The sequence below is a fragment of the Bos indicus genome, chromosome 22 (assembly GCF_029378745.1).
Source record: "Bos indicus isolate NIAB-ARS_2022 breed Sahiwal x Tharparkar chromosome 22, NIAB-ARS_B.indTharparkar_mat_pri_1.0, whole genome shotgun sequence".
NCBI classification, from domain to species: Eukaryota; Metazoa; Chordata; class Mammalia; order Artiodactyla; family Bovidae; genus Bos; species Bos indicus.
In genome coordinates, this window is record NC_091781.1 from 46,112,543 (window position 1) to 46,132,914 (window position 20,372).

The 20,372-nt window shown below is 41.0% G+C and overlaps 1 protein-coding gene and 1 pseudogene across 4 annotated transcripts in view; one reads left to right on the forward strand and one right to left on the reverse strand.

Moving 5' to 3' along the window:
• CACNA2D3 (calcium voltage-gated channel auxiliary subunit alpha2delta 3) overlaps window positions 1-20,372 on the reverse strand; it is an 898,858-nt gene that overhangs the window by 286,748 nt on the left and 591,738 nt on the right. For all 4 annotated transcript variants that reach the window (XM_070776473.1, XM_070776472.1, XM_070776475.1 and 1 more), the window contains one exon: window positions 3,507-3,585. In XM_070776473.1, the coding sequence (XP_070632574.1) occupies window positions 3,507-3,585 (79 nt within the window). The remainder of the gene's footprint in view (window positions 1-3,506; window positions 3,586-20,372) is intronic.
• LOC139178727 (U2 spliceosomal RNA) lies at window positions 19,121-19,224 on the forward strand (annotated as a pseudogene).

Sequence of the window (20,372 nt, forward strand, 5' to 3'; positions counted from 1 at the left end):
GTGGAAGTGATAGAATTCCAGCTTTACTTTTTTAAATCCTAAAAGATGATGTTGTTAAAGTGCTGCACTCAATATGCCAGCAAATTTGGAAAACTCAGCAGTGGCCACAGGATTGGAAAAAGTCAGTTTTCATTCCAATCTGAAAGAAAGGCAATGCCAGAGAATGTTCAAACTACTGCATGATTGCACTCATCTCACATGCTAGCAAAGTAATGCTCAAAATTCTCCAAGCCAGGCTTTAACAGTACATGAACCGTGAACTTCCAGATGTTCAAGCTGGATTTAGAAAAGGCAGAGGAACCAGAGATCAAATTGCCAACATACGTTGCGTCATAGAAAAAGCAAGAGAGTTCCAGGAAAAACACTTACTTCTGCTTTATTGACTATGCCAAAGCCTTTGACTGTGTGGATCACAACAAACTGTGGAAAATTCGGAAAGAGATGGGAATACCAAACCACTTGACCTGCCTCCTGAGAAATCTGTAAGCAGGTCCAGAAGCAAGTTTGAACCAGACATGGAACAACAGACTGGTTCCAAATCAGGAAAGGGGTATGTCAAGCTGTATATTGTCACCCTGCTTATTTAACTTATATGCCAAGTACATCATGCAAAATGCCGGGCTGGATGAAGCACAAGCTGGAATCAAGATTGCCGGTAGAAATACCAATAACATCAGATATGCAGATGATACCACCCTTATGGCAGGAAACTAAGAAGAACTAAAGAGACATTTGATAAAAGTGAAATAGGAGAGTCAAAAAGTTGGCTCAAAACTCAACATTCAGAAACAAAGATCATGGCATCTGGTCCCATCACTTCATGGCAAATAGATGGGGAAACAATGGAAAAAGTTAGAGACTTTATTTTTTTTTGAGCTTCAAAATCACTCCAGATGGTGACTGCAACCATGAAATTAAAAGACGCTTACTCCTTGGAAGAGAAGTTATGACCAACCTAGACAGCTTATTAAAAACCAGAGACTTACTTTGTCAACAAAGATCCGTCTAGTCGAGGCTATGGTTTTTCCAGTGGTCATGTGTGGATGTGAGAGTATCAAGAAAGCTGAGAGCTGAAGAATTGATTCTTTTGAACTGTGGTGTAGAAGACTCTTAAGAGTCCCTTGGACTGCAAGGAGATCCAACCAGTCCATCCTAAAGGAAATCAGTCCTAGGTGTTCATTGGAAGGACTGATGCTGAAGCTGAAACTGCAATACTTTGGCCACCTGATGTGAAGAACTGACTCACTGGAAAAGACCCTGATGCTGGGAAAGATTGAATGCAGGAGGAGAAGGGGATGACAGAGGATGAGATGGTGGGGTGGCATCAGCAACTCGATGGACATGAGTTTGAGCAAACTCTGGGTATCGGTAATGGACAAGGAAGCCTGGCTAGCTGCAGTCCATGGGGTCACAAAGAGTCTGACACTACTGAGTGAATGAAGTGAACTGAATCAATCTCAAATGGAGATGATATAAACTCATTTTTTCACACAGGTGTTATATGAATAGATGAGTATGATAGGCATGGAATAGCTATTTTTGATAGGCACATGCCCTAGCAGAGAAGGTCTATCTACAGACAAGAAAAATGCCTTAGAATATAAAAAGAAACCAAGAAGAAAAAGAAAAACAAAAGCACAGCCCCCTTGTCAATCATAAGATACACGAGAGTTCCTTCCCGCTCTAGGTTCTGACTCACTCTCTTTTCTCCAGAAGACTCTTTAATTTCAGGGAGCAACTTTGCTGGCTTGCAACTAAAAGAACTTTGTCTTAAGTTCACCAAAACTAAAGCTGAGACCTGCCAGCCCTCCCTTGAGTCCCCTCTCTTCCACTAACATACACTGGAACTTTTATAAAGGATGCCTTAGCAGGCAATGTACAACTAGACTACCCATATCTACCAAAACCAATTTACTGTACAGCAGGACACAGCTTAGTACAGTTCAGTCGCTCAGCTGGGTCTGACTCTTTGCGACCCCATGGACACATCTTCCTTTATTAGTATTGATAGTCTATGTACTCATTTTTAAAACCTTAAAGAAGCAGCCACTCTATGTACAGCAGCAGACCAGGGTCTGTCAGAGTGCTCAAGAGGAAATCAGATTGACAGGCTGTTCTCAGGGACTGTGTAGCATCACAGATCAATACATCACCAGGAAATCATATGCAGCATTTTTGTGCCAGACACTGAGCTACCAGCTTTACCTGCATGGCCTCATGTCAGGCTCACAGCATGTGTCTGGGGCAGGTATCATCATTACTCCTGTTCTTTAGGTGCTATAACTCAGACTCAGGTAGGTCTGGTAACATCCACTACCATAATTAGTGTTTGGTAGAAGCTGGATCTGAACTCAAGGAGTCTGGGTTAGTACTCAAGGAGTCTAGATTCCCCCACCTATCTACCTCCTATGTTTTGCCTTCTATGGTTGTATGTAGAATGAAAAGAAGCCCTTTGTAGATTGGAGGCCCTATTCCTTCCCTCCCCGTGTCTTTCCCAAAGCTCTGCTTCCAACACACATCAGGGGATCATTCATCAACTAACTTATGAGTGTAGAAAAGTCAACCATTATTGAGCACTTTCTATGCCCCAGCACTTAACTAGGCACCTCATCTATACCATTTCATTTTTTTAGCCCTTATATTCAATAAGAATCAAAGGAAAAGCTATTACTACCCTCTCCACTTGGAAAATCAGACCACTGAAGCAGGCTACATAACTAAGTTAGTTATGTAGGCTAAGTTATGCTATGAGAACATATCAATCTGGAAATCTCAGTGGCTTAACACAAAGGTTCATCAAACAGACTTTATATCCATCACAGGTTGGCAGATGGCAGAGGACAGGGTGAGTGGAAAGGCATCTGCCCCATGTGGCCACTCAGGAACCCAGGCTATCTCATCTAGCCCATCATGTCACTTCAGAGCTCACAAGAGCAGAAGAGAGTGTAGACACCACCACATCAGCCCATATGTGTTTTAGCTCATAAATGACCCAGGTTGGATTTGCTTATAGCCTACTGGCCTACTGAACTAGTGCAAGGTGGCTGGGAACGGTGAGCACATGGATATTTCAGTTCAGTTCAGTTCAGTCACTCAGTTGTGTCCGACTCTTTGTGACCCCATGAATTGCAGCACGCCAGGCCTCCCTGTCCATCGCCAACTCCCGGAGTTCACTCAAACTCATATCCATCAAGTCGGTGAGGCCATCCAGCCATCTCATCCTCTGTGCACAGTAAATCGTTCTGCCATAGTAATTCTCCCAAGGTCACTCAGCTACTAAGGAATAGAGTGGAAAAGCTTAACCATTCCACTTTACTATAACCTCAACATTATAAATACATTTTTGGAGAAATCTGTTCCAAATCGATCATAATCATTTAGAAACATCCAGACCTTATCTAAGAATTCACAGCCTTCTGGTAGAATTCTCCACTTCCTCATGACTGTCTCTATTTCTGCACATCCACAAAGAAGTTATTCAGAACTGAACTCATCAGGGGACCTACCTTTGTTGGCACAGGCCATCCACTTGAGATTGTCTGCAAAAGCAGCCTCTCGTCCAATGAGGTACGTGAAGATGCGAACCTAAGAGGAAGAGGAATGCACGGATCAGTGGCTTTCACTTTTCACCCTCCAGCCCAGACCACAAGCATGGCTCACACACATGTGGTTTACCTCTTTAATGCTCCATGCCCCCATCTGTAGAAACATATTTAAGACATTTGAAGTACAGTCAGCTAGAAATATATTCAAAACTGGGGTCTTTGATCTTTTAAACCATGTGGCACTGGTGGTGGTTGTTTCTCGGTGTGCAACTTGCAACAGAGGAAAATAACTTGAAACAGGAGACTGGCAGCATTGTGGGCCTGGGTTTGCTATACACATATGGACAGAGACCATTCAGGTCTGGACCAAATCGGCAACCATTTTCCTCATCTGTACAGGAAGTATAAAGTGTGCTCTTCTTGGGAATAGAAACATCACTGAAAGACCCTCAGCATGCCCCCCTCCCTCAGTGGTGAGGACAGGCTGCAGACACTTTCTTACCATCTGTTGTGGTAATTAATTGGAATGAGAGGCACAGCCTGTAGCCAGGAGACCAAAGCAAAACCCTCCCTAGCCTTCCTAAAGTTTGGCTCCTAAAGAGCCAAGAACACATGTAAAACCTTGAATCTCTCATTTTCTACTGCCTTCTCAAATCTCTCTCATAAGGCCAGAATTCTTTGAAACAAAGTGCAACCCACTTCCCAAAGTTGCACATGAGGGTTAGATGGAAGAAAAACAAGAAATAAAAAGGGTTACAATCCTCTAGTTTAAACTTTGGGCTTCCCAGGTGGCTCAGTGAGTAAAGAACCAGCCTTCAATGCAGGAGCATGCCAAAGATAGCAATTCAATCCCTGGGTTGGGAAGACCCACTGGAGGAGGGCACGGCAACCCACTCCACTTGCCTGGAGAATCCCATGGACAGAAGAGCCTGGCGGGCTATATTCCATAGGTCGCAAAGAGTCAGACACAAGTGAAGCGACCGAGCACAGCACAGAGTTTACACTTCAAATGGTACGTGGATCAGCACCACACAGTCCAAACAAAACTCTCCCGGCAGGTCAAGTCAGTCCTTTGAACAACAGTTTGTGACTGAGTAAAATTCAGACATGGTATTAAATGAATTATGTTCCATGTGTGGCCCCAAAATCTTTCCAGGTGATGCCCCTTCCACTCAGTCAGTCTGGGTCAGGAATCCCTACGGTTCCTTCAGAACCTTCACTGCGACTATAGTGAACTAGTATCTCATGCGCTTACATCTGTGAGGTTGAGCTCCACTAGACCGTCCAGCTGACAAGGAAAAGGGTGGTTCTGCTTTGATGGGGCACAGAGCTTGGAACATTACAACTCAGTACATGAGTGGATAAAAATGTAAATACTCATAGCTGACTGTGAAAATGTAGACTGTTTTAGTTACGAGTACCCTCTTATCTGAGACATAACTTGAAGACTAGTTCTTATGGGATGGTTTATTTCCAGCTTAAAGAGATGCTTATATACACATTATCACTGTGCTGCCTTAGTCTTTTCTCGTCTATGTTCAGTGAGGCAGTCATTTCATCCATCACAGAACCTGCAAGGGGGCTTCCAGGGCATGAGCAGACACACAGGCCTTTGCCTCTTCCGTTTTCTTAGCTCTTTTGGACACTATTTCCAATGGAATCACACAGGGAGGAGGGATACTGTTTTTTTTTGTTTGTTTTTTTAAATTGGGAGATTCTCACCCTTTGGGGGAAAAACAAAAATAGAAGATGCAACCTCATAGGCCTCACCTAGCCCTAAGTGGTTACCACTGACCTTTCTATACAGAGCTGTCCCCTGCTCACTTTTCCTGCCTGACCACTGTTATCTTTTAGCTGAAGATGACTGATTTGGGGGAAAATTGAGACTCAATTAAGTAAAGTGACTTGCTCAGTTTCATCAAGTCCTGATATAATGAGAGGTCTTCCAAGACCTCAGGATAACACTGAGGTCTCCTCTTAATTTCCTGGAGATGCTGGTTCTGTTACCCCAACCAGCTGCAAGACCTAGAACTAGCACCCACAGGAGCTGAACCAGCCCCAGGCTTTTCTTTTTTTAAAAATAAATCTTCAGCTTTCATTTCTAATTCAAGTTATTTAAAAGGAAAGCTTCAGACTGATATAAAAAAAAAAAAAAACTGCAAAAGCAAGTTTTTAACAAAGCAGAAAGCACAAGAGATAGCTCCAGAGAACGAAGCTATGAGTCTGTCTCTGCAGGCAAAAGGCAAAGACCTGACACAAAACAGCCTATTTGCTGTGAGCAAAGGCCCTTGAAGGTGCCAAACCTCCTCTGCCATCCAGGTGAAGAATCAGAGAATAAACTGAGTTCTCTCCTGGGGGCATAGTTAAAACCCTGAACAACGCTGTGAACCATTAGAAAAACGCCTATAGTTTCTGATTTTAAAAGATCGCAGCACATCTGGAAAACCAGTAGGACTGCATCAAACTTCAGATCAGACATGACTGTGCAACAGTAATTGAGCTAAAACCACAACCATGAAAACCAGCACCATGAACCCCTCACCAGCACTGTCGGCCCTACTCCGACACTACCGTGGCTTCTCTAGTCAGCACCATCCCTTGGCTCAGGTGTGTGCAGAGATTTATAGCATTATACTTGTTTGGTTGGTTTGCATTTGATTGCTTAAGAAAGAAAAATCAGGATCATGTTAAATATTTCCATTTACATGCAGTCTTTGGCTTTCAGTGTACTGGCCCCCTTATTTGAGTTAGAAATGGCATGGAAATGACTCGTCTCTCTGCCTATAAAATAAACATAATCAAACAATACTGGGTTCATGCCCTGGATTTCTCACAATAATGCCTTTCAACTGGCAACAACATAAAGGGACTTTACTCCAAAATAAATATTTTGGAGAGCAATGTAACAACAGCATTTTATATTTGTAGTTTTTTCAGACTGAGTAATTCTACTTTTAGGAATTTATCTTATAGTCAGGATAACATATAAAATGCCTGTGGGGGCCACGCAGGTAACAGGGATGACACGAAGTCATAGGAGTATGAAGAGTTGTACAGTGCATGTCTTCTTAAAGCCCCATAATTTGGTTTTAGACATTTTCACAAATACACAAAATGGTACAAGGATAAAGATATTCACCTTTATTATGGGCTGTAGCCTACCACGCTCCTGCATCCATGGGATTTTCCAGGCAAGAGTACTAGAGATTTGTGATGATTAAAGCCTGCTAAATCCCTAGTTTCTTTTGATAGCCAGTTGGCTAAAAAGTCTTGGGACATTCATGTAGTAGAATATCATATAGCTATGTACTCATGAGAAAGACATCCATTATAAATTAGCAAGGGGGAAAGCAAGTTGTGGAATATTGTGTAGCACAGAATCCTGTTTTTTCTAAAAGGGGACTTTCACGTTTTACTCTGTAAACTTCTATATCCTCTGAATGTTTTTACAAATGAATAAACATAGCTTTAATGATTGCAGATCATTTTAAATGAAAATAAAGTAATGACTCTGCTACTTCCTGAACCATTCTTCAAGGACATAGGAAGAGTAAATGTACCAGTGAAAATCAAAAAGGAGAAGAGATGATATATGGAAATTAAGTTCTGTCCTTGCATCTTGCAGAGTGGGCTGCCTTATTTCCACTGCTCAATGAAATGAATGCAAAACCTCTGTGAGTAACAGTCAAATTGCTCATTTCTGTCTCTAGCAGATTCTGTAACCTGATGGATTTTATTTCCAATAATTGGAGATTTATTTCTTAAGAAGCTCCATCCTTAAACTTTAACAAGTCTGCCTTGAGTCCAACTACTTTTACAATATATGGTAAGGCTCCTTAGCAGAGGCAAGAGGGGTAGTTCTGAAAGCCAGGTTCACAGCACTGATGCCAATGGGGAGGGTCCATGGCACAGACCAGACCAGACCAGGGAAGTTATCAGGATACACCAAAACACACCAGAAAGCCAGGTCTTTGTGTTCATCATCCACAGCCATGAAGGCATCACTTTCAGTACTGCTGCAAAAAGGCAGGAGGGGAGAGGTCTGCATCAACCTATTAGTTCATTCTGATCTCCCATTTGAGTTTGGATGGTCTTTAAATGTTCTACAAATCCAATTAAGCTCAATAAACTGTTAGGATGTGGCTATTTCAAAGTTCAAAGTCACTTAATCTACTTAGTATAAAGTTTCCCAGATCATATAAAGAACTCAGTCCAGTTTTTCCAAAACAGACTGTTGCTTCTTGCTCATATAGATGCAATTCTCTCCAAAAACACAGAGGGGTGCCATTCCTCTCTACCTTTGGTGAACATAGGGTAGCTTGACTTTGTGAAGATGTTGTTGGTGAAAGTGAAAGTGAAAGTCCCTCAGTTGTGTTCAACTCTTTGTGACCCCATGGACTATACAGGACATGGAATTCTTCAGGCCAGAACACTGGAGTAGGTAGCCTTTTCCTTCTCCAGGGGATCTTTCCAACCCAGGGATCGAACCCAGGTCTCCCGCATTGTAGGCAGATTCTTTACCAACTGAGCCACCAGGGAAGAATGGTGTGGGTATTCCACCAAGAATACTGGAGTGGGTAGCCTATCCCTTCTCCACTGGATCTTCCCAACCCAGGAATCGAACAGGGGTCTTCTTCATTGCAGGTGGACTTTTACCAACTGAGCTATCAGGGAAGCCCCCTTGTGAAGGTAATGAATCAAATTATTTCCTTTCTACAGCCATTAAAAGAGGGGAAGGAAAGTGGCTGCCAGTATAATGGGGCAATTGCACAGCCAGGAAACAGGCTGCTGCTGCCCTCACAACTCACTTCAGTGTTGAAGCCCAGGCTTATGAGACAGTCTAAGAATCCATCATCCATCTGTCACAAGTAACTTCTGAGCACCAACTATGTGCCAGGGCCCATTCTTGGTGTTGGGGATATAATGGGGGAAGGGGAAAAAATCTCTCTGTCCTCAGAGAGCATACATTCTCATGAGAGTAAAACAGATGATAAATGACAGATTCATATGTAACATTCAGGTAATTGTTGAATTAAAAAATAATGAAGAAATAAAAGAAGAAATAATTAGGCAATGGACAGTGATGATGGCTGCTATTTCAGAAAGGGAGGAAGGGAAGGCCTCCCTGATAAGGTGATACTTGAGCAAAGATCTGGACAAAATGTGGGTGGAGGTAGGGGAGCAAGACATATGGCTATTGGGGAAGATTATTCCCGGTGAAGGTAGTTGAAGGTACAAAGTCTTGAGATAGGGCTACTCAAGGAATATTGACAAGACAGTGTGGATGAAGTGAAGTCCGGTAGGAGAGAGTGTACGGAACGAACTTGGACAGACAACAGGTACCTAATCATGTGGGCCTTGCAGCCCAGTTAAGAAGCTGGGCTTTTTCTGTAGCAAGAACAGAAGCCAGAGGAGGAACTGAGTAGAAGCCTGACAAGAACTGACACAAAATCCTGTGAAAGGGTCATTCTGCAGTGTGGAGAACAGGCCTTGGAGAGTTGTACTCAGTCTGGCTGTCCATTCCCATTTCCCGTGATGTTCTTACAATTTTGAGTGCACAGGGCCCATTCAAGACAATCAAATCAGAACCTCTGGAGGCAAGGCCCAACTTTTAATCTCCCTGTGGACATTATAATGTGCATCCAAGCCTGAGAACCATGGCCACAGGGAGATAAGAGAAGCAGAGCCACTAAGTAGGAGGCCACCAAAACACTGAAAGTGAGAAACGGCAGTGGCTCTGGCCACCGGGGTGAAAGTTTTCAGACTTCACTGGGCATTGGAATCACCAACCCCAGCACCTACTTTTCAAAAACTCAGATTAAGTTGGCCAAGGGAACTATGTTTCTTAGAAGCACCCATGGTGGGTCTGAAACAAGTAACTGGAGCCCAGCACTTCACAAAGATACCAAAAAGATAAGCCCTGAACAAAAAGAAGTGGGAATGCGAATTGAGAAATCTTTGAAGTTGTTTCCAATAAAGGTGTTTCTACATACTGCCAAGGATTGAGGCTAAACTTCAAGGAGTTTACAATCCACTGGATGGTTTAAAAACAAAAAAACAGAGAAGCTGGATCAAGATGGTATTTTTAAAGAAGTCTGTGTCACTCCTACAAACAAGAATATCAGACACCAATCAGATTGGATAAGAGATTACAATTTCTTCTTTTCTCAAGAAAAAGCAGATCTGTACTAAGATGTCTATAGCTGCTGAGCTTGGTGTTCACACACAAAACATTGCTTCTTGAAATTACAATAACCCCACTACCGCATCCAAATACAGAGGGAAGGGCTGGACAGGGCACTGAGGAGCCTTCAAATATACAGTCTTTATTCTTATTTTTAGAAAGGAAGGCAATCTTTTACTTTAAAATAGCATTTAACTACGAATCCAGTATCCTTAACTATAAAGACATGCAACTTATATGGATTATAAGTATAAATAAGATTTGCTAAAAGAATCATCAGTACATATGGTTGCCCACACCTATGTGTTCCATATTTCCATTCAGCTAAGCAGCAGCCTCTGTAAAACAAGCATGTGAACTCACCTTCACATCTTCTCACCTACTCTTATCCCTTTTGACTCACTGCCCAACTCAACTATCCCCTAAAATATCCCCAGGATTTCAGAAAAGTAGTACACAACTTTGGCTTCAGAAAGAAGTCATCTGACATCTTTGTGTTTTAAAGTCAATTTGATATTACTATATACTTAGTCTGTATCTTCATAAAAAATAATCCCAACCAACTTCTATTGCAATTTGCTCATTTCTATGATTTCTGATGCAGGGAAGCATTTCTGAATAAAATCTTTAATCTCTAAGCAGAAAATGAGAGCTGGAACTTGATTAACCACAAAAATGCTTCATAAATCACTGCCAATATTTGTTTGCACGAAAATTCTGCAAAAGTAGAGGTGGGCTCAGAGATGGTTGATGCCAATGAAAACAGTTTTATTGAGCAGGCTGCTTTAATCTAGAAGCCATCATGCTTATAATAAAATAAGAAACATCCTTATCCAGAAGGACAAGAGAGGCAAATAAGGTAACAGTGCCCTGAGCAGCAATAAAATGGGATAAACTGAATTAAATTACAAAAGTAATAAAATTTCAACAAATGAATATCATAGATCATTTTGAAAAACGGACTGTCATTTTGGGGATGCTCTAAGAGTCTGTAAAATCGCCTTCCTCTCAAGCACAGTGCCTCATATCTCATGTGAGGTATTGAAAATATCCTAATTTAGAAAAAACTGCCATTTGTAATCTTCTGGCCAGGGATGGAAATCCAGTTTTATAGCCATGTATTTTGCCAAGTGAAAGAGACGGCTGTCTCAGGGTAACCTAGAGACTGTAACCTAGTTTAGCATACTAGAAAAGAGATTACACACCACTTCACTGAGCAGTAGGAAGTCAAGCTACAAACATCCTCAAAGGTGGGTGATACAATTCATTAGATTATTCAGCTTCATTAACTTCATTCACAGGGTCTTTTTGTAGCTCTGATATCTGGGGCCTTATAGTTCTGGAGAAACTGTCCATGCCAGGGTTAGCCAATTTTGGAAACAGTAAACAACTTGCCTTCAAGTATACCTTTGATATGCAAACCAACCAACCCAAACCCCGTTGCCCTCAGTTATCTCTTTTTATCAGGTGTGCATACCCTGGGCCAGTATCCACCTGCCCTAATCACTCCAGGGCCAGGCAGGTAACAGACAACTAAGGGTAGCCACTACATTTCCAGAGCCAACTGAAATTATTCAACTTTAAGTTTGTTTATCTTGTTTTGCCTCTTTCTTCCCAAGAAAACCACAGTAAAGGCTTTAGTCCACCAGTCCCGCCCCCACTCTGGTCACTCATTTTATATTGGTGCTTCCCCATGAAGCTCTGTATAGTATGATATGCCTCTTGCTTCCAGGGGTCAATGAGTCTTTCTTCATGACATTCATTTCCATGTCTATATGGCTTAGTATATTTGATTAAAACAAATACTGAGTACCCTTAAAATGGGTTGGGAATCAGGAGAATTGGGTTACAGGTGAGTCCCAAATCCATACTTACTATCTTGGCAACCTTGACTAAGTTAGTGAAACCCTCTGAACTATGCTTTTTCCACCTACACATGAATCATCCATTAATTCATTTATTGTGATCAATGGTAAATGAGTTAATAAACGAAAAGACAAGTCAGAAGCAATGAGTTCCAGTCAGCTAGGGTTGCATTCCACTTATGTTTCAGATGATTGTTACATTAAACCAAGTAAGGTGAACCCAGGACAGCCAAATCCCCTATTCATGGATGTCTCCCTAACCGTACCCAGGGGTTTGGCTGAAGAGCAAACTGACTTTCATGAGTGAAGATTTTTTCCTACAAAAGGGTTTTGACAAGCTAAGGATAATTAGATTGGCAATTCCTAACACAATCAGAATAACACTAGAGGTATAACAATTAAATCTTCTATTAACTTTTGCAAAGTCATAAGATCCACCAAGAATCTGGCAAGAGCTATGGACTTTCTCTACACAAAAAATGCCCCAAAGATGAACATTCACATTTCAGATAAGGTTTATGATGTTTGGGGCATCTCCTCCATCGAAGTCTAAACTCAGGTTCTCTGGGAACCTCTGGATTCCAGTTTAAAAAGTGTTGTTTTTATATACTTCTCATATTCTGCACTATAAATTTCTCAAGAACAGATTATGTTATGTGGACAACCAAGATGGGTACTTTCAACTTAAGTGTTTGCCAAATTAAGAGGGAGGTTCATTCATTTATATGCTCATTCTTTGCTGATTTAGTGAGTACTAGATACTGGATATCCATTATCAGATCCAGAAAAGTCACATGAGGAATAAATCCTCAACATGGAGAAACAAGACATCAAGAGCCCTGAGAAAAATGGGCATCACTGTAAACCCTGAGTTCCTATGGCGACATCAAATCGTGGAGCCTTTGAAGGAATGAATTTAAAGATGCAGGAATGGAATGGACAGACAGACATGACTCCTGTCTCATTTGTTTCTGAATCCATAGAATCCAGCACAATGGTTGACAAAGAGTCAGCACGCAACCACTTGTTGACTGGCAATGACATAAAAGTCACCTTCGGCCGACTCCTGAAACAAACTCATCATGGATTTGTGTGGCTGGGAGGTCCCTCTCTGCCTCTCTTGCCCTCAGACTCAGAGAGAGAAGGTGGTGACAGTTATGTGCTCACAAGTGTGCCCATTCTTCCAAGAAGACTTACAGATTCAATACCATAAACAAAAATAAACTCATGTGTATAAGGCTGATAAATTATGCAAAATATCAGAAAATTTGCTTATGGAAAAGAGAAGCTAATTGTTCCACAAATTGGGGTGGCAATACTTATGAGACATCATGGGATTGTGTGACTCCCTGAGTTAGAACCCCCCAATGTCTTTCTACTGCACTTAGGATATATTGCAAACTCCTATCACAGCTGGATATCCTGGAAGATATGGAAACACGACAAACTCCTTTCAGCTTTAGAGTCTTTGCCTTCAGCTTTTCCACTGCCTAGAATATTCTTCTCCTCCACTTTCATGGCTAACTCCCTCTAACCCCAGTTCCCCTCCTTTGGATCTCTCCATTTGTCTCCTCCATGGTGCTTGGTACATTTTGCAGCTATCATTATGATTTGTTTGTTTACTTGATTTACACCTATTTCTCGCTCCATCAGAAATGTAGATGTTGCGAGAGCAGAATGAAGCAACTGTGCCCAACTCAGCATCCAGCATATAGTAGACTTCTAACCAATCCACCCCTCTCCATTTCTTTTCACAAATTGTGGAAGTCGAAAGAAGTCAGCATGGGATATAATAGAATTTGTCAGAGTTAGAGCCCTTTCCTTCATTACTAACTCCATTTCAAATACTTGCCTATTTTTCCAAACTTGCCTGCTATCAATCAGCTGAAGTTTCACCTTCCCTCTGCCTCGTTTCCTTGTTTCTTTTACATTGAAGCTCAATGATAAAACAGGAAGAAATGGAGAAATGAAAAAGCTTCTGGTCTTTGTTATTACAGTCTCAACTTCTGGGGCCATAAAATGGTGTTATATCTAAGGCCTTCCATGGGTGGATGATCAGGTTTATAATATATTTTTCCTAGGTTCTGCCGCTTGATTCTAGATGAAAACCATGCAAAGATCGAAGCCAACTGTATTTTAAATAACTGCCTGCTTCAGAGATTACCTAGCATGGAAAAGACCACATCTTAAAATAGTGATGTGACACTTGCTGTTCCTAGCAACTCTGAGTGGAATTCTCTCCGTTTCCCCCATACTTTGTGACAGTTTGGACAGATGGCATCACTTCATGAAAAATAGAGATGACTGGGTAGGCAGGTTAGCAGAATGCAGTGGATACAAGAAAAGGTTAAGAACTGGGAACTTGGCACATCTCATTTTAGAATCTGTCTGCTCTGAAGGAGCTGAAAATCTTCGAAACCTCCTTTTCCTTACTTGTAAAGTATGATGGTGTTAACAGGACCCACTTGGCAGGACTGCTGCTAAGTGAAACAAAGTAAAATAGTAGGGGCTGGATGGGGAGGTAATCCTGCAGAAGTGTGTGTGTGACAAGAGATTCTTTCTAAGAGAAGACTTCCAGTGGTGCTCCTTGCCTGGACCCTAAAGAGAGTTAGACCGGGGAAAAGCTCAGGAGGGCAAAGCTTGAAGACCTGACCTAGGACTGCCTCTCTGGGCCTTAGAGAAAAGCTCCGTTTCCCTTATTGTCCCTCCCCGTAAGTTTGTCTTCCTTTGCCTTCCTCTACCTCTGGACTGGGGAGGTTCCAAGAGCCCAAATCATGGTATGGGACCAAGGCCCATTTGGCCTTGATCACAAGTGTTGCACTTGTGTGTTCTCACTGGGATTTGTGACCCAAAGCCCACAAAAGCAGCAGCATGATGCAGAGAGAGCGCCCCCTCTACAAAGCATCCTGGTCGCTCAGTGCAGTGGCAGGGTACAGGTCAAGGATTTAGGAGTCTGGAATTCTGCCCAAATCATTCTCAAACTCATTACAACCAACAGCTGCTGTGAATGCTAAGCTAGCACAGTTGTTTTCTCCCAAGATTCTTGTCACTTCTATTTTCCCAACCAATCCTTCCTGTCACTAATAATTAGTCTAAAATAGCAGCTTCCGCTGTCATCTCACCTACTGCCTTCTGGGGCTTAAATGTCAGTAAGAAAAGTCAAGGGCTTCTCAGACATCTGCAAGGATATTGTTGAAGACAGTGTTCATTCCATTTTACCTGTGATTCTCCAAGAGGCAGACATGTAGGAACCTGGCTCTTGGGGACAGCTAAGGAATGTGTGTATGTAAGAATAACCTGTAGGGTTCTGGCAGTATATATGTGTTCATTATCTATACACCAACCTCGGCCCTCTCCAGAGGTTTCAGTGCACCCCAAACCTAGAACTTCCACTGAGAGAGCAAGTCCCCAGGTGCTGAAGATCCTACCCTAGAGAGCCACTAATTTGACATAAATATGAGTATAGGCCTCATGTGGATGGGAGAGAAAAGTAAATTAAAGTTCCAGAGGGATTTGGAGGGCCATTGTCTTCTTCTCTGGAAGGCCACTGTCTTCTGAGAAACTCCACAGGAAATTTATTGTCTTCAATCAGTAAGTTCTATTTTATTCTAAGCAACTGTTAGGTTTTAAGTCTTACAGCTGTCCTGGGTTCCCTCAAGAAGAGGGTTCCATTCTCAGAGATTAGGTGTTTTGGGCTCTACTTTTATAACCCTCACTTTGACCTTCCTCAGATCAGATCAGATCAGTCGCTCAGTCGTGTCCGACTCTGTGACCCCATGAATTGCAGCACGCCAGGCCTCCCTGTCCATCATCAACTCCCGGAGTTCACTCAGACTCACATCCATCGAGGCAGTGATGCCATCCAGCCATCTCATCCTCTGTCGTCCCCTTCTCCTCCTGCCCCCAATCCCTCCCAGCATCAGAGTCTTTTCCAATGAGTCAACTCTTCGCATGAGGTGGCCAAAGTACTGGAGTTTCAGCTGTAGCATCATTCCTTCCTACTGACCTCTAATTTGTATTACCATTTTTGCTTTATATTTCCCATCCACTCACCCTCCTACCTACTCTTCCTATCGAGTATTAACAGTGCCCGTGGGTTAAGTCGCTTCAGTCATGTCTGACTCTTTGTGACCCTATGGACTGTAGCCCACCAGGCTCCTCTGTCCATGGGATTCTCCAGGCAAGAATACTGGAGTAGGTTGTCATGCCCTTCTCCGGGGGATCTTTCTGACCCAAGGATCGAACCCAAGTCTCTTATGTCTTCTGCAGGGAGGAAAAACCCATATGGTCTCCACTCTCACTGAAGTTGTAAGTTTTGAAAATACTTTTTATAGAACAAGGAAGGCAAAGAAATATAAAGGGAAAAAGAGAGGGAGGAGATGGGACTGCTTTTCTGTTACTATTTCCGACTTCACAGAAGTTACTAGTTGAAGATCCTCCTCATTATTTTACACTATTTCTGTCCTAACTTTGTGACCAAGATGGGACACAGATTTGTTTTTCTCTCTGGTTAAGGGGACCACAGTAGAGCCCCAAAGAGTATCATCTTCTTTTAAAACTGCATCATTTCTGCACTTTCTCCCCCAAACATCTTGGTTCCCTGAACAGGATGCAGGCCATCTTGAGCTCTGTAGCCCAAATGCTAGTTGATAAAGAGGAACTTGTGTGTGTGTGTGTGTGTGTGTGTGTGTGTGTGTGTGTGTATTTAATTGGAGTGTGATTACGTTACAGTGTTGTGTTAGTTCCCGCCGTACAGCAATATGAACCAGCTATGAGTATACATATATCCCCGAGCCTCCCTCCCACCCCTTCTATCCAACCACTCTAGATCATTACAGACCACCAAGCTGAGCTCCCTGTGTTATACAACAGCTTCCCACCAGCTATCTGTTTTATACATGGTAGTGGATACATGTCAATGCTTAAAGAAAGGTACATTTATTTATTAATAAATGGATAAAATAAGCATTTTAAAAACATTAAATTATTTCCTCCTGATTTCTTGAGATATAATTAGTGCATGGTCCTGTATATGATGATTTAATATGTGGATATATTGCAAAATGATATCCACAGTAAGGTTAGTTAACACATTCATCACCTCACACAATTACTACTTTCTTTTCCTAGTGAGACATTTATGATTTACTCTGTGCAACTTTCAAGTATTTGACACCAGAGCTATTAACTATAGTCACCACGCTCTAAATAAAATTCCCAGAACTCATTTATATTGTAACTAACTCCGCAGTCTTTGACAAGCTCTTCCCCATTCCCACATGCCTCTCTCCACAGCCCCTGGCGACACCATTCATGTTTATATAAGCTTTGTTTTTGTTTTGTTGTTTTCAGATTCCAGATATAAGTAAGATCATGTAGTACTTGTCTTACTCTCTCCAAATTGTTTTACTTATCATTATACTCTCAAGGTCCATCCACGTCACAAACGGCAGAATTCCCTTTCTTATGACTGTGTTACATATATTAATATATATATATCTCATGTATATATCTCATGTAAGGATACTACTCATGTAAGTATACTTACTCATGTAAGGATACTACTCATGTAAGTATACTTACTCATGTAAGGATACTACTCATGTAAGTATACTTGCTTATGTAAGTATACTACTCATATATATCATGTAAGTATAGTACTTACATGATATATATATACATGATATTTCCATTCATATATAGATGGACACGGGTTGTTACTATGTCTTGGCTATTGTGAATGATGCTGCAATGAACACGGTGATGCAGCTGTCTCTTCAAGATAATGATTTCATTTCCTTCAGAAAAATTCATTCCTTCAGAAGTGGGTGTCTATTGCCAGATTACTGAATTACATGGTAGTGTACTTTTGATTTTTTGAAGAACCTCCATGCTGTTTTCCATTAGTGTAACTGTACTAATTTACATTCCAACCAACAATGCACCAGGGTTCCTTTTATCCACACCTCTACCTCTGCCAACACTTGTTATCTATCTTTCTAATAATAACAATTCTAATAGATGTCTTACCATAAAACTTTTACCCCTGAAAGTCTCTCCCTCTTAAAGTTATCTAAAATAAGCCCCCCTTTTATTATATGTCAGTCCCTACTGATTTTCTGCATAGTATTTGGTGCAATTACAGTTATATTATTTTTCTGTTACTTAGCTATGTTCTGTTCCCTACACACATACACAGAAGTATAAGTTTCATGATGAAAATAACAACGTGTTTTGTTCACTATTGCTGAACTTCTAATCTAGCACCTGACCCATAGCAGATCCCCCTAAATATTTGTCAGATAAATGAATTAATGTGGTTACTGCAAGCAATTAAAAGATATAAACATAGGTTAAATGGGGATAATTCATCATGGCATATGGAGTAGGAATATGCCAAGAGAAATAGAGGGATTAAATGAGTACTGATGAACTAAAACTTGAGGATGCTGAGCACTGGCCCTTTGCCAGATACCACACATAGCAGGACTGCAACGGGAGGGCACCAGCATTATTCTCATTCAACAGATAAGCAAACTGAGGCCTAGAGAGGGTAGGAACATGTTCCAGGTCACATAGCAGTTAAGTGAAAGCTATTGGACCCTTTTAAGGTATGTGGGACTCCAAAGCTCATTTTCTTAATTGCAACACTATGATATGAGAACACTAGCAAAGGACATGAACTGCCAGATCACAGAAGAGGAAATACTCATGGCAACACAACAAAAAACAGATCACAATGTCCAACCCTACTTTTATGCATAAATACAAATATAAATTAAAATAAAAATAAGAGTTTTGAGGTGTTATTTTGGGGGGTTTTGCTATTAAATTGGAAATGATTTGTTAATGACAATAAAAATATTAGGAAATAGTCTTTCCACTGGTGGGAATATAAATTGTTATAGCTTCCTGAAAATAACTTGGCCATATGTTTCAAATATGTGAAATGCACATGACCTTTGACATGGCAATTCCATTTCTCGGAAATCACTTCTAGGAATTATTTTTTTACCACCAAGTTGAATTTTTTTTTTTTTATTTTGCTAAAATGTTCAGATAGAACCAATGTAACAATCCAAATTCCATGGCATCTAAACATTTAGCCACTGATGATTTCAGGAAGATAATGTTGTCCTTTCAATCTTAGAAAAAATGTAGATGCCTTATATTCTGTGAAAGCATGAGTTGCCTTCCTTTCTACCCACCAAATTAATTTGTCTTTTCAGAAGCTTTAATATGTTGGATATCATCTTTGTTTATCTCTCCATGTTGCCCAAGGACACCATCAGAGAGTGAAGCAAAGATTTTCCATAAAGGACATATGTTCATTAGAGAACACATTATTGGAAAACACTGTTCATACTAGAGAAAAATTACAATCTAGACGTGCCCACAGAAGGGGGTTGTAGTATGTTCACTCAGTGACTTTAGTGAAGCCATTACAAATAATGGTGAAGTTGACCACTTAATGACTTGAAAAGACATCACTAAACAGACAAAATAGGTTCCAAAATACCATGGACATAGCTTCTCGGCTTTATGGTTAAGATCCAGTGTAGTATCTGTTCTTATCAAAATGCCATGGACAGTCTTATCCAATCTATAAAAAATTAAAAGTATACATACATAGAAAAAAATAATGGAAAGATGCATGCAAAAAGTATCTAATACCAGTGATACTTCTTTCCTATTAACTGCTTTTTTTTTTTTTTACAAATTTTCTACAGTAAATATATAATACTTTTGTTAAAAAGAAAATATTTTTCAGTAAAAGATAAACAGAAATGTCCATTCATTTTCATTCAGCAGATATTTACATAGCATATACTATACATCAGGCTTTATATGAGGCACTAGGGGTTCAATGTTGACACAAGACCGGACTTCATACAGATGACACTCAGGTAGGAAAATGCACAGTTGAGGGCTTACATGTTAGAGATGAAATGTTATGAAATAGGTCTCATAAGTATGTTCCACTGAATATTGGAAGCAGCATCATTCCACAGGTCATCAGAAACAGTTTGGGCCAATGGCTACTTGAAGGATCATCCAGAGCTGTTGAGAACAGGCAAGCCCTGATTTGTGTGAATATTTGCAGCCGAAAGCTTATTTCCATGGATATTCAAACATCATTTCAGTCTATGGTTCTCCCTTTTGGAAACTGTAAGTGCCTGAGTCACTGTAGCAGAGCCTCCCAGACATCATGCCCACCATCTACATTTCTTGTTCTAAGGGAACTAGAGAACAAAACCTAGAATCCCAAGAGGTGTTGGGAGGGTCCACCAAATTCTATGACTACTGAAGACTGCCCAGTAGGTATACCTGCCATTAAGAAATCAGACAAATGAATAAATAAGTCAATACAGCTTTGAAGCTGACCATGGTTAAAGCAGTATACTTCAATTTTCTTTAGACGTGGAAAACAGAGAAGAAATGCTGGTGGGCTATTTGTCCATCTCCGTACTAGGGCAGAGAAGGAATGGACCCAGTGGCTTATAATAGTTACAACCCAAGCCTTGTATGCCCAGGCCTGAGGCCAGACTCCTGCCTCAGCAGATAATGAGTTTGGCAATGTCTGACGGTCTTTTCTGGATGCTAATCCCCATCACAGAACTTCTATAATGCATGATATAATTTAATACACCTGGCAGACTCACCACCAGTTCATTCTTTTGTTATGTAATAGCCCAAAGAGAAGTCGAGAGTGGTTAATGCTCTGACAACCAGCTATTATCCCCAATAACAGGTGATTTTCAAAGGATTATTGCCATC